Consider the following 12995-nt stretch of genomic DNA (forward strand, 5'->3'; position numbering starts at 1 on the left):
TTTTTCTTTATTTCTTTCTTTCTTTTAGTTGAATGAATGTAGGTTTATCCTCTTCCTATTAATTTTGCAGTATTATGTGTTTTTTCTTCTTATTTGTTTAATTTTTATTTTTGTTTTTATTTTTGTTAATAGAGTAAAACAATAAGAAACTTGAGAAGGTAAAATAAGAAGGAAAAGATGAATAAGAAAAAAAGAAGATGATGACGATGATGAAAAAGAAGAAGAAGAAAAAGCAGCAGAAGATGAGGAGAAAGAATAGGAAAAGTTTTGAATTATGCAGAACTTATTAGAGTATAAATACATTGAAATTTTTTAACAATACCACAAATTTTTTAGATTTTACACCGAAATTTTGCTATAAAAGTACAAAAATGTCTTCTTTAATGCTGTAATTTTCTTCTTCTTCTTTTTTTTCTTATTTCTTTCTTTCTTTATTCTGTTATACATATAAGAAGAAGACGACGATGATGATAATGATGATGGAAGAGGAACGGGAGGAGAAGAAAAAGGAAGGATGAGATCAAAAAAATTTAAACGAGAAAAGAAAGAGGAGAAGGAGATGGAGGTTGTAGTAGTGATGATGACAATAAAGGAAAGAGGAGAAGAAATTTCAATGAAATAAGAAGGAGGGAGAGGAGAAGATGGTGGTAATAGTGACGATGATAACAAAAGAGAAAGATAATAAAAAACAAAAAAAAAAGAAGAGAACGCAGGAATGAAGAAAAATAAGAAGAAGAAGCAATGAAAAGAATGTGCGTATATAAATTTTAAACATTAAGAAGACGCACATAAATTTAAAATATTAAAAAAAACTGTGCATATGTATATAAATGACTTGTTTCGACTTATTAGAAATTTATTCTATTTAGTAAATACCTAGGCTTAGCTACAGGTACTTTTTTGAAATTAAACAAACAGAAATGACTTAAAAAGACCAAAATGATGTAATCAATAGTTATAAATTATTCATCTAAAGATTTATAAATCAAGTTTAATATACAAATAACCTTTTTTAATTATATATTGTTCAGATTAAAAGGTAGACAAAAGTGCACAAAGTATAACTACATAATAAGTATTTATAAGTAAAAAGACTAAAGCAAATAATAACTGTTTTCAAGCTCTTCAATGCATAGGTTAAAACCTAAAAGTTAAAACTAAAATATATAAATATTTTTACAGAGAAAAAGAAAGGAAGTGAAAGTGTGGAAATCAGTGAATGAATATTGGCATGGCGTGCTTCAAGAAGCCATGGTTCGCATCATCTGAATTTTCAAGAAACCTTCAACAACGTCCAAGAACTCATCACATTCTTACGGTTCCTTTCTTCCTTCTCTCCCTCTTCCTCCTCTCTGCATCTTACACCAGCAACTCTCCCACTCCCTACCCCGCCGCCACCCCATTATTCCCTCCATCTTCTCCTTTCTCCAACTCCCACATGCTTTCCAAACCACGCAGCAGAAGCACCTTGTCTTCCGTCACTGCCGCAGAGAGAACTCACGCCAACTCCACCAACAGTGACTCACAAGCTATCAGAGACCTCGCTTCCTGCGACATCTTTGATGGCACTTGGGTTCGTGATGAACATGCTGAACCACTTTACCAACATGCTTCATGTCCCTATCTTGATGACGCTTTCAACTGCTTCAAGAATGGACGTTCAGACTTTGATTATCTTAAATATCGATGGAAGCCACACGGTTGCCACATTCCAAGGTTAACTACTCTGTTTCTATTAGTAACTTGTAGCTTAAGAAATAAAAAAGAATATATAGTTTAGCTTCTTAACCTTGTTCCTTGATCTTATTATATAGGTTTGATGGGTTGAAAATGTTGCGGATGCTTAGAGGTAAGAGGGTGGTGTTTGTAGGAGACTCCTTGAACAGGAACATGTGGCAATCCCTCGCGTGTTCTCTGAGAGCTTCTCTCAAAGATAAGACCAGAATCTATGAAGTTTCGGGACGCCGTGAATTCAGGACTCAAGGTTTTTTCTCTCTCAATTTCAGAGTAAGTTATACATAAGAATTGTATCGTACTATTGTATGCTTTGATGTTTAATTAATAATGTATGTTATTGTGATGATGATGATGATAATAATAATAGGACTATGCATGTTCGATAGAGTTTGTGAAATCCCCATTTCTAGTTCAAGAATGGAAAGTGTTACGAAATACGGGTCAAAGAGAGACTCTGAGGCTTGACATGATCCAAGCTTCTAAGTCTCAATACAATAATGCTGATATCATCATTTTCAACACAGGCCACTGGTGGAATCACTACAAAACCAGAAACGGGTAATTAATTTTATAATTCTACTCATATATACAATTCATTAACATTCATAATTATTGGTTCTTGTTTCAGCATAAATTACTTTCAAGAAGGGAATCATGTGTATGAGAGACTACAAGTTTCGGAAGCATTAAGGAAAGCACTGAAGACGTGGGCGGATTGGGTGGATTCGAGAGTGGACAGGAGGCGCACAAGGGTGTTCTTCACAGGATTCTCAGCTTCTCACTACAAAGGAGGGCAATGGAACTCTGGAGGAAAATGTGATGGAGAGAAGGAACCAATAACAAATGAGAGGTACCTTGGAGAATATCCATGGACAATGAGGATACTTGAAAGTGTGATATCAGAGATGAAGACACCAGTGTTTTACCTCAACATTACAAAGATGACTGATTACAGAAAAGATGGCCATCCCTCTGTCAATAATAACAATAAAGGGCGGCTAAGAACAACGGTTCAGGATTGCAGCCATTGGTGCCTCCCTGGAATTCCAGACTCCTGGAATGAACTTCTTTATGCCACTCTTCTCATAGCACATAACAACACTCATTTTTAGTTTTATTGTTTTTTTGTAAATTTACAATTTTTGGTCATAAATTAGTGTCTTAGACTTGAACATATTCATATATATTACCATGTCATGTGGTGAGTTTCTATCTGGCACATTGTTTTTGCAATCTGTGGAAGATAATTTAACTTTTAATATACATAAACTTAGGCATGTAGCATTTAAAATTATATACTTATTTATTTTTAATATTAATCAATTATACCAACAGAAATTAAAGAATATAAAATAAAGTAATTTTAGATTATTTTATGCTAATTTTATTATTTTTTTAAATAATTAAAAGGGATTACATTTTTAAATTATAAATGATTAATTACTAAGTTTCTATTTTCAGAAAAACCATTGGCTTAATTATTTATTTTCTCGAATTAATTTAATTGATTTATTTTATTGAATAATCCAACCTTAGCTCACAATGTTGACATGAATTGAAAAGCGTAGCTGCAACCTTTTGTTCGAAACGACGAGTTTTAACGACTTGGTTCACACGCACGCACTTTCAATCTTCTTCTTCTTCTTCTTTTCTGCAACTTGCAACACAACAAAAACCGTGCCAACTTCTCAATTCAATCACGGAAAGAGAGAAATAGACAGAGAAAGAAAGAGGCTGATCGATTCAGTTGGAAGAAGGAACTGTTTGTCACTGACAATTTGGTTCCATTGAAGATGAGGATCGACTTGGATTCCATCGCTCGCAGAGTCGAAGTTGACAATCGCATTCCCCTTCGTTATTACTATCGCATCGCCGATAACCTCCTCAAGCAGGTACTCTATTCCCTAATCCAGATTCCGATCCATTCTGTTAGGGCTTTTCCACCATATCTATTCTGGAATCTTCTGCAACCACAGAAATAGGATCTTTCTCTTTCTAGCAACTCATTTGGGAGCGCTTCTATACAAATAGCTAATTCACACTTGCTTCCCCCACCCTCTGATCCACCTTCTGCTTATGCCTTTGCCAAATACATGCAATTTAGGATCATTAAGAAATGTTCGAATAATAGGTTTCTGAATATAGGAACTATCAATTATGCATTCTGTTTTTGTCAACAGGCAAGTATCTACCGGCAGGAGAACAATATAGTTGACTTGTATATCATACTTCTTAGATTTTCAAGGTAAAATGTTATGTGGATTTCCTTTGTTGCCAACTGATAAGCTTGCAGTTTCCTTGGGCATGACCTTCTCCTTTTTCTGCTTAGTAAACTTAATTTTTGCCCTTTGTAGTTTGGTTTCTGAGACTATACCATACCATCGAGATTATCAAGCTTCACTTCATAATGAAAGAGCAGCATATAAGAAGGTTCGGAAATTTCTTTGCTACTTTTGTAATGGGTAGATAGGTGTTTGTTTTAATTTAGTAATTTATGTATTTGGTATTTAGTATTTAGTAATGTTGTGTCTTGCATGTCATTTTTCAATAACAGAGATTGCTAGCTGTAATAGATGAGCTTGAAGCATTGCGGCCTGAATTTAAACTCCTTGTGAACAAATTGAATAATTCACATCTTGAAGCTCCATTGCCTGGAGAAAACAGCTTTAATATGGCTTTGCCGAGTTCAGCAAATTCGTCCTTGGAATGGCCTCCTGTCAATAAAAGCTCTAACTCCCCCATGGATTTTCGACAGGTGGGTAGTAGATAATAGAGTAATTTTTATGATTCTTCTGTGCGGGTTGAAAATTTTTTGCTCTGATGTGCTTGCACATAGTTAAGATCTTTTACTGTTATTAATTTCACTCTGCAGTCTGCTGGATTGGGTTCACACTCTTCATGGAAATATAACAATAATGTCTCATTTTCAAATTCCATCCCCATTGACAAGCAGTTTCAGAAACTGTAAGAGTTTTCTATCTAATTATATTCTATTCTTTTGGTCCTTCTATAGTTACATTTACATGATGACTGTTTTTATGAGCTACATGTTGTTATGGGTCGCTTTGGTGTTCTGGCCATTCTGGAGACCATTACTTTGCTGGTCAGGTTATAAAATTGGATGACCCATGATCATTGATTTTTGCTTCTTTTGTGTCTGCAATTGAAATTTATTTTGTGCACTTGGATATGTAAGTGATTACATGTGGCAGATTTAGCGGATGGAAGTCCTTCCTGTCTATGTTTACCCTGATTCCCTCAAAAGAAAAATTAACAGTAATTTATAGGAGAGCAAATAAGATTGTATTATTATTATTATTATAGCAGAGTTTCTTCTTATAGCTCTTCAAATTGTAATCTTTCTGTCCAATGTCTTGGGTGGTTACATGCTGTTGCAGTCCCTTATCCTGTATTCAGCAGACCTTTAGTGCAAAGCACCTTTTGCTTTTTAAGCATCATGTATGTTTCATATTATCCTTGGGAATTAGGACTTGAGGAAGCTCTGTCCTATACATTCCAGATATTTTCATTTTCTTTTTTAAATGCATCTGTGTTGAAAGAGGAAATACAATAAATGTTTTTTGAGTTCTGCAGATCCCTTAGTGTACCTCCTCCAAAGAAGGAGACTTTGTCTAGACACTCATTCTTAGGGCCAAGTGGTCTTCGGGGCCAATGGCTTGGACCTAGTGCAGAAATTAAGGTAAAAACTCCAGTTTGACTTTGCAATGTTCTAGCAACATCAAGTATCTAAAATCTATAATTTTGATATATTGATATATGTCTTTATGCAGGTTCAATATCCAAGCAGTACTGATCTGACACACGTCAAAGATTCAAGGTTTGGCTCGTTCATTATTATAGTTTGGCTTTCTTTAAAAAAGAAATTATTTGATGTTTCACTTTAAAGGAATCTGATTATAAGCAAATGCTGAACACTGAAGGTCAACATTGTCATAGTTGCTTGTTCAGTTTTGTTTCCCTGGAGTATAACAGCCTTACATTTTTCTTGCCATTCATGCTGACAGCTTGAATCAGGCTGGGCAATATGATCTTGTGGCAATTAAAGAATCGGATCAAGGACCAGCTGCATCCACAATGAACTCAGTTCTCTCATTGGATGACGGAAGATGGTCGCATCCTGCTGTTGAGTCCTGTTCTCCTGTTGTAACTGAATCAAGGGAGGACTCCTTCCAGTTGCTCAAACAACCTTTGCCACCTCCTGTTCTTGCTCAGGTGTATCCCGAGTCTTCTCCCATTCCTCCTTCAAAAGTTGCAGATCCAAGGCCTGGACCAGCTAAATCTTCTCAGGATTCTGGACCTGGTCCCAGTACATACCAACACCTACATATTGTAAGCCTGATTTATTTTACGTTTTAAATGGAATATTTCAAAGCACATCATGGGCTCTCTTGATCATTCATTGTGACTTGTTCTTATGTGTGGTTTGTTTGGTTCTTAAACCGGGTAATAAATTATTATAAGTTCACTTTACTCTGTGTTGCAGCCTGTGAAAATGATGGAAGATTTTTTGAGACTGGCTTCCGAAAACACACGGAAAAACTTAGAGACATGTGGTGTTCTTGCAGGGTCCTTGGTAAAAGAAGTCATAATTTTGTTTACTTCTGTGTTCTAGAAATATTTTGGTTGCTAATTTTAATATATTTTTGTGCTTGCAATTTCATGTCTACAGAAAAACAGGGTTTTCCATATCACTACACTTATTATCCCAAAGCAGGAGTCAACTTCAGACTCGGTAAGATAATGGTCATGTTTACTCTTGTGGTTCAGTTTTTTGTTTTTAAATGATTATATAGACTGTTTCTTCATTTTTTCTATTTCCAATTTTATCCTGTCAGACAAAGTGAGACTTTTACTGATCTGAGGTTGTGATGCATTGAGTTTATGAGTGTTGCATAATTTGTTCTTATTGTTATCTACTTATCTGAGATTATTTATCTACATTTATTGTGAAAGTGCTACTAAACCTCTGTTGGAACTGTAAATCATATGATAGGATTTTCTCAATTACTTTTAAAGGAAACTGGTTCTTAAGCCAATTCTCTTGGGATTATCGTTGGGAGATAAAATGATTCTCAAATGGAATAATGCAAAACATATATGAATAGAAGCTAAATACAGTATTCCTTAAAATTAGGAGACTCAAGATTGTAATTCTCTAATGATTCATTAATGATTTTTTTAATTGTTTGTTGTAATTTTAATTATTTTCAGTTGAGCAATGTATGTCTAATTTAATTTCTTGTTCAGTGTTCAACATTGAATGAAGAAGAAATATTTGAAGTTCAGGACAGCTTATCACTCTTTCTTTTAGGCTGGATACATGTAAGCTCCATTATCCTTGACTGTCACTTATTCATTCTTAGCTCTGATGGTGGGTTGAACCATATTGTACTAGCTTTAAATGTCCAGTTTATCTTATTTCTATATTTGATTTCAGACACACCCATCACAAACTTGTTTCATGTCATCCGTGGACCTGCACACCCATTACTCATACCAGGTAATATGGCATTATTATTATTCGAATTCTGTGACTATTCACATTGTAGATTTTGCTGGAGCAGTCTGTACATCCTTCCTGTTAAGGCTATGGAAGAGAAAAAGAAATAGTTGCAATAATGCTAGATAATAGATTCTTAGTTGTGGTTTGTAATAGTTCAGATAAAGAAGATAAAAGAGCAAATATCATGAATATTAATAGAGAACTGGTATGTGGTGTGAATTCATTGATTATGAAGATGCATGAATCGGACTAGGCACTTAAAAATAAACCCAATATAATAAAAATTGAAAACAAATATGTATTTGGTATCAGCGAACATGATAAGGTCAGGGTGTATTTTCGTACTGACTATCATTTCACTTTTTATGATAACTTGTATGAAAATTTTAAAGTTTAATAACGTATGCTGTGCACAAGGCTAACAATTTGGAGTGCAAGATTTGTGGAAATATGGAGTATAAGCTGCTCTCTGTTCTTTTTTCTTTTTCCAACAAAACCACAACTTCCAACGTACAGTCAGCAAAGGCATGTAACTGATGTAAGGTTACCTGAATGGTTGTATTTTTTTTTTCTTTATAGATAATGTTACCGGAGGCAATTGCAATTGTCATGGCTCCTACAGATACAACAAGGTACATTATTTTTTCTTGCATCTATGTCATTTTTTTCATAAATTAAACCAGGAAACATCTACAATAACCACCGTGAACAACTAAGATAAATAATGTTACTGTCCTATTTAAATTTTTGCACTAATTGAAGCATCAAACGTTTACTGTTGCACTGCAGTCCACATGGCATATTTCATCTATCCGATCCAGGGGGTGTGTCTGTAATTCGTAACTGCCAACAACGAGGATTTCATCCCCATGAGGAGCCTTCGGATGGAAGTCCAATCTACGAGCACTGTTCTCATGTCTATATGAATGCTAATTTGAAGTTTGATGTTGTTGACCTGAGAGAGAGATGATAAGTTAGTGTCTCTTCACAGATCACAAGTATAGTGGACACACGCACGCCATGTTGAAAGTTGCATGGGTATTATTATTAGTAGATTCTTTTGTATCTATGAACTGAGATAGAGAATACCAAATTTATCAATTCCCAACCCCATGATTTTGTATTATACGAGTTAGAAGATAGTGATTTTGTATTACACAGGTGAAGAAGTGAGAAGTGTAACATGGATTTGTTATTGTTAATATAACATTTTCATCTGTGCTTAGTTATTGATATATGCCACCATGGCTACTAGCAGAACCGAAGTGTATTAACAAGATAGATATGTTTATCATGATTCATGAATTTTGCTACAACTAATATTTAAACGGGATTGGGCCCACTCCTAAGAGGTTGTGATTACTCATCAATGCTTATAAATTTAAGGGAAATAGTATTTCTAATGGTCCAGATTGAACTTCCCCCAAATTTAGAATGTAGACACTACTAGAAACCATTCATTTTACTATTTATAGTATAAATGGAGAGTTCATATGAATTGTGCCCCCACAATTTCTTTTTCAGCTAAAGGGAAGAATGGTTAAGATTTTGTTAACCACCTCGAAGAATTTACTCGTCATTAAAACTGGAGACCATACACCCCAAGCACAGATTATTTTACAGTCGCTTAGGCTCACTGCATTTTGTTCCACTTACTAGATCAGCATTTGTCTTTTTGCTGAAACGTTTTCACCTTTCACAAAATAAACCGACCCAATGCAAGGGATGAAGATTCAAAGAACGATAGTAACCTTACTACTTGCAACGACTCCACAACTAAATAGTAAATAGCAAGTGGTCGGTTGTCTCCTCCTCCACTTGTGTTGTTGTGTTACCTAATATAAAAATAAATAAATAACTCATGGCACAGCAATTACTACGACAGAGTGGTTGTAGGGTCACTACTACTCACTGGAATTGGACTACATGTCACACGGTTCCTTCTCATATTAATATTAAATCCTTTCTTACTTAGTTGTATACGCTTCTGTTACTCAATGTTGACTAGACTCTAGAGTCTCTGAACTCTGAAAGATAAACATACACAGTTACACACCGAAATTCTTTAGAGAATCAAAAGGGCAATACCACAATTCACAACCATATCCCTCACCATATATAATTAAATGTACTTGCCACGAACAAAATGTTATTGATGTTGACACTTTCACCAAGAAACTTGTTCACTTTAAACATTTCGCACTGCCTTCAATCTAAAATACGTACTCATGAAAAATATTAGATTAGTAAGAGTGAAGTAAATTCATAACTTTTACTACAAATCCTATTTTATTTTAAATACCATATTAGGTAGAAATTAATTTATCTTGTGATCTAATAACATCAATTCATAACTTTAAATTATGAACGTAAACTATAAATCAGAATGGAAGTTTAAAAGAAGTGGACCTATTGAAGGAAGGGTCCTATTTTCAATTTTTTTTCCAGCTTTGTCTATAGGTAATTCATTTCAGTAGTTAATTATTTCCGACAAATATGTCAGAGGAATGTATCTATTCCTCTGCAGCGAATCTTACAAGGAACGAACAATAAAATCTTAGAGGGAAAAACAATCGTTTGATGCTAACTATTACCTAGAGTGTAAAGACTCGACAAGAATTCAATATAGCATGTAATTGCGATCATTTTCTAGTTCAAAAAAAGCATTTTCTATCAACGTTATTCAACACAACAATGTCATGCTTAAACATTACTTATGAAAACTTAGTGCAGTCAACTTCACGTAAAATTGATAGTTGAGAACAGTTAAATGACTTGATTGATTTGACTAAATTTTCATTTAACAGTTCTCAATTATCAACTTCACGTTAAATTAACTGCACCTGAGTTTTCACGAATATTACTATATTCATTCCTGACTAACCAATAAAGTTTGGACTAAGACATGGTATCATGATAAGTGATTTCAAACACATACGTAGTATCTGTGTATGAATAATCATCATGCAAGCATCTTCTAAGTTCTAACCTTTATTTAATTAAGTTCAAAATGAACACTATATTATTTCGTTCTAAATTGTAAATTGTATTGATCATAACAAATATTAATGTACTTGAGAGAAACCAGAAAAGTTGGACATGTATATAAAATAAGCAGACAAAGAAGGTGTATGTATGCGTGTGTATACTGTATAGTATTCAAGTCATAAACATATATAGTAGGTTTGATATATGTATGTGCGTTGAATGAATTGAATATTGAAACCCCATTTATTACTCTGACAAGGAGGAGGGCCTCTAGGGGGTAATAATAAATATATAAACCGTAACAAATACGGTTTTTATAAGTTGATCTTGTGGTGGCAAACTGGCTATACTAGTAGTAGTAGTAGTAAGTAGTTTAGTAACCCAATCCTCTCATGAAAATGAAAAACGTTACATTACTTACTTACTTACTTACTTACTTACTTACTACATTGCTTGGAACAAACTCTATCATCATTTGTTATGCATCTCTCTGACAAATTCAACCTAAGACACTGTACTACTGTAGCACTTGCATTATATTATTCATCCTTCTGAGTTATTATGTAACTTACTTACCTACTTACCAAAGTAGAAACGTCAACATTGTAGCTAGTAGCTCATACTATGCATATATATATATAGTTCCATTGCATTTGCATGAAGCAACTACTATCATCACTCTATTGGTAGGTGTTGTTAGCATATCATCATCAACGATGGGAAGAGCTCCATGCTGTGAGAAAGTGGGGTTGAAGAGAGGAAGATGGACAGCTGAAGAAGATAGGATATTGACTCAATACATAGAAGAACATGGGGAGGGTTCATGGAGGTCGTTGCCCAAGAATGCTGGACTCTTAAGGTGTGGTAAGAGTTGCAGACTCAGATGGATAAACTACCTCAGATCAGATGTCAAGAGAGGCAACATCACTCCCCAAGAGGAAGAGATCATTGTCAAGTTGCATGCTGTTCTTGGTAATAGGTATATATATAAATATATGCTGCCTCTCTCTAATCACAAGTTGATATGTTTAATTAAATTGTTATTTAATACCTAAAGATAAATGTTTGTGAATTTTCGCCCTTTAATTACAATACTACTTCTACTAGTTTTCTATTCCCTTTCCTTAATTATTTTATATAATCATTGCTGTTCAAAACATGCATGAAAAATTACTATGATAACAGTTTATTGTAACAGTTTATTCTGATGATACACGAATATAATAGTGATATGCTTAATTAGCTAGCTTTGAGTGAATCCATAGAAGCTAGCACTACACATATAGAAGGAATCTGATATGGTGGAAAAGAAGCATTAATTATATTCCTAGCTAAGACTAATATGAAACATTAAATTAATCAAAACTGAAAATAAAATGATAATTTTTCCAAAGTTAAATTTTTCTCAGTTGTAAGTTAATAACTTAATAATAACCAACCAGCATAAGCTAATGTTAATACAAGAGGGTATGCAAATTAGCATGTGTTTACAGTTGTAAAGAAATGAATAAATCATAATTTACCAAAGTAGTTTCTTGTATCTGAGTGGAAAATAGTTAATTCTATTTTGATGATGTTTTGTTTGGTATGTAATAATTGTAGGTGGTCAGTGATAGCAGGGCATTTACCAGGAAGAACAGACAATGAGATAAAGAACTATTGGAACTCTCATCTCAGGAGGAAAATTTATTGCTTCATGAAATCTTTGAATGATTATTCCTCCTTCCCTCCCACCATTGACATTGCTGCATTAAAAGTTTCCAAGAGAAGAGCACCTACTCGATCTACTGCACCTAATAAGAACTTAGAATTAAGGGACACAAAAGAGGTGATAATGCTTCAACAACCAACCATTCAAAAGAATAATGCTGATCATGCTGATCATGAAGCTTTTAATGATGAGGAGTTGGGAGCATATGAATGGTTAGATGATGAAATAATGAAACTTAGTTACATGTTTGAGGGTGGTATGCTTGTAAACTATGGTGATAATAATAATGAAAATGATGAAGAGGAGAACAAGAGTGTTAGTGATTGGAACACTACTAGTGCTACTCCACCTCCAAGTTCTTCTTGTTCTTCTTCTTCTGTGAGTTCTGTGTATGATTGGCATCATCATCATGATATCCATTTGGCAAGAGGCAGTGCTCAATCCTATAATAATAATCAATGGGACCTTTTTGAACAAGATCAGATCCCTACTACCTTATGGGGTAGGTAAAAATTGTATTTACCTAAACATTACTTTCATGGTCATTCATGTAATCATTTTGTCGTCAAGAAGTCAATAAAGGTGTATTATGTATGCATGCATGTATTAGTGTGTTATATATGTTCCACAAATGATGCTAAGGTTTCTTGTTTAGAAAGCTGTTATAATATGAGACATAATTAAGGGGTGTTTTCTATTGTCTTCGGTTTTTATGAGAGTGACCTATGACCAATATCTAAGTCTGAATAGTATAAGGGAATTGGAATTTAATTTTATCCCTTTTTATTTATTTAAGAACTGGAATTGTGTAAATGCAACAAAAACAAAAACGGTTACAGTTTATTAGTTTAGTTGATGTTATATTCATACTAGTTAGAATCACGATTTAACTCTTAAAATCTTTCGATATTACAATTTTAAATGAGTTTATCGATTTTACAAAATTTATACTAAATCGGATGATTTTACGATTTAAATCTTGTTAAAATTTTACGTTTTACGTTTTTTATTTACTTTTTCGATTTCACTTAAAAT

General features: G+C 33.9%; 3 protein-coding genes across 3 annotated transcripts; all 3 read left to right on the forward strand.

The window, feature by feature from the left end:
* Window positions 1-1231: 1231 nt before the first annotated feature.
* Window positions 1232-2849, forward strand: LOC107463676 (protein trichome birefringence-like 4). The gene is made up of 4 exons (XM_016082528.3): window positions 1232-1716; window positions 1815-2007; window positions 2105-2295; window positions 2366-2849. The coding sequence occupies exons 1-4, from the start codon at window positions 1232-1234 to the stop codon at window positions 2847-2849; spliced, it is 1353 nt and encodes a 450-aa protein (XP_015938014.3).
* Window positions 2850-3302: 453 nt separating this feature from the next.
* On the forward strand, window positions 3303-8631 carry LOC107463117 (AMSH-like ubiquitin thioesterase 3). Its single transcript, XM_016081862.3, is given in 15 exon segments — window positions 3303-3629; window positions 3918-3982; window positions 4092-4167; window positions 4292-4492; window positions 4610-4701; window positions 5332-5437; window positions 5529-5575; window positions 5763-6087; window positions 6242-6331; window positions 6428-6490; window positions 7006-7035; window positions 7038-7080; window positions 7196-7258; window positions 7841-7893; window positions 8051-8631. Coding segments are annotated over 15 exon segments (1407 nt in total). The 5' UTR covers window positions 3303-3530; the 3' UTR covers window positions 8105-8631.
* Window positions 8632-10965: 2334 nt separating this feature from the next.
* LOC107463915 (transcription factor MYB111) lies at window positions 10966-12470 on the forward strand. The gene is made up of 2 exons (XM_016082797.3): window positions 10966-11228; window positions 11852-12470. The coding sequence occupies exons 1-2, from the start codon at window positions 10966-10968 to the stop codon at window positions 12468-12470; spliced, it is 882 nt and encodes a 293-aa protein (XP_015938283.1).
* The last annotated feature ends 525 nt before the right edge of the window (window positions 12471-12995 follow it).

Source organism: Arachis duranensis, chromosome 1, assembly GCF_000817695.3.
Source record: "Arachis duranensis cultivar V14167 chromosome 1, aradu.V14167.gnm2.J7QH, whole genome shotgun sequence".
Classification (NCBI taxonomy): domain Eukaryota; kingdom Viridiplantae; phylum Streptophyta; class Magnoliopsida; order Fabales; family Fabaceae; genus Arachis; species Arachis duranensis.

Bases quoted from the DNA above. Each gene is read 5' to 3' on its own strand.
- LOC107463676 (XM_016082528.3), top strand. From the start codon at position 1,232: ATGGCGTGCTTCAAGAAGCCATGGTTCGCATCATCTGAATTTTCAAGA. The intron at 1,717-1,814 runs GTTAACTACTCT...CTTATTATATAG, and splicing joins CACGGTTGCCACATTCCAAG to GTTTGATGGGTTGAAAATGT. The intron at 2,008-2,104 runs GTAAGTTATACA...TAATAATAATAG, and splicing joins TTTTCTCTCTCAATTTCAGA to GACTATGCATGTTCGATAGA.
- LOC107463915 (XM_016082797.3), top strand. From the start codon at position 10,966: ATGGGAAGAGCTCCATGCTGTGAGAAAGTGGGGTTGAAGAGAGGAAGA. The intron at 11,229-11,851 runs GTATATATATAA...TAATAATTGTAG, and splicing joins CATGCTGTTCTTGGTAATAG to GTGGTCAGTGATAGCAGGGC.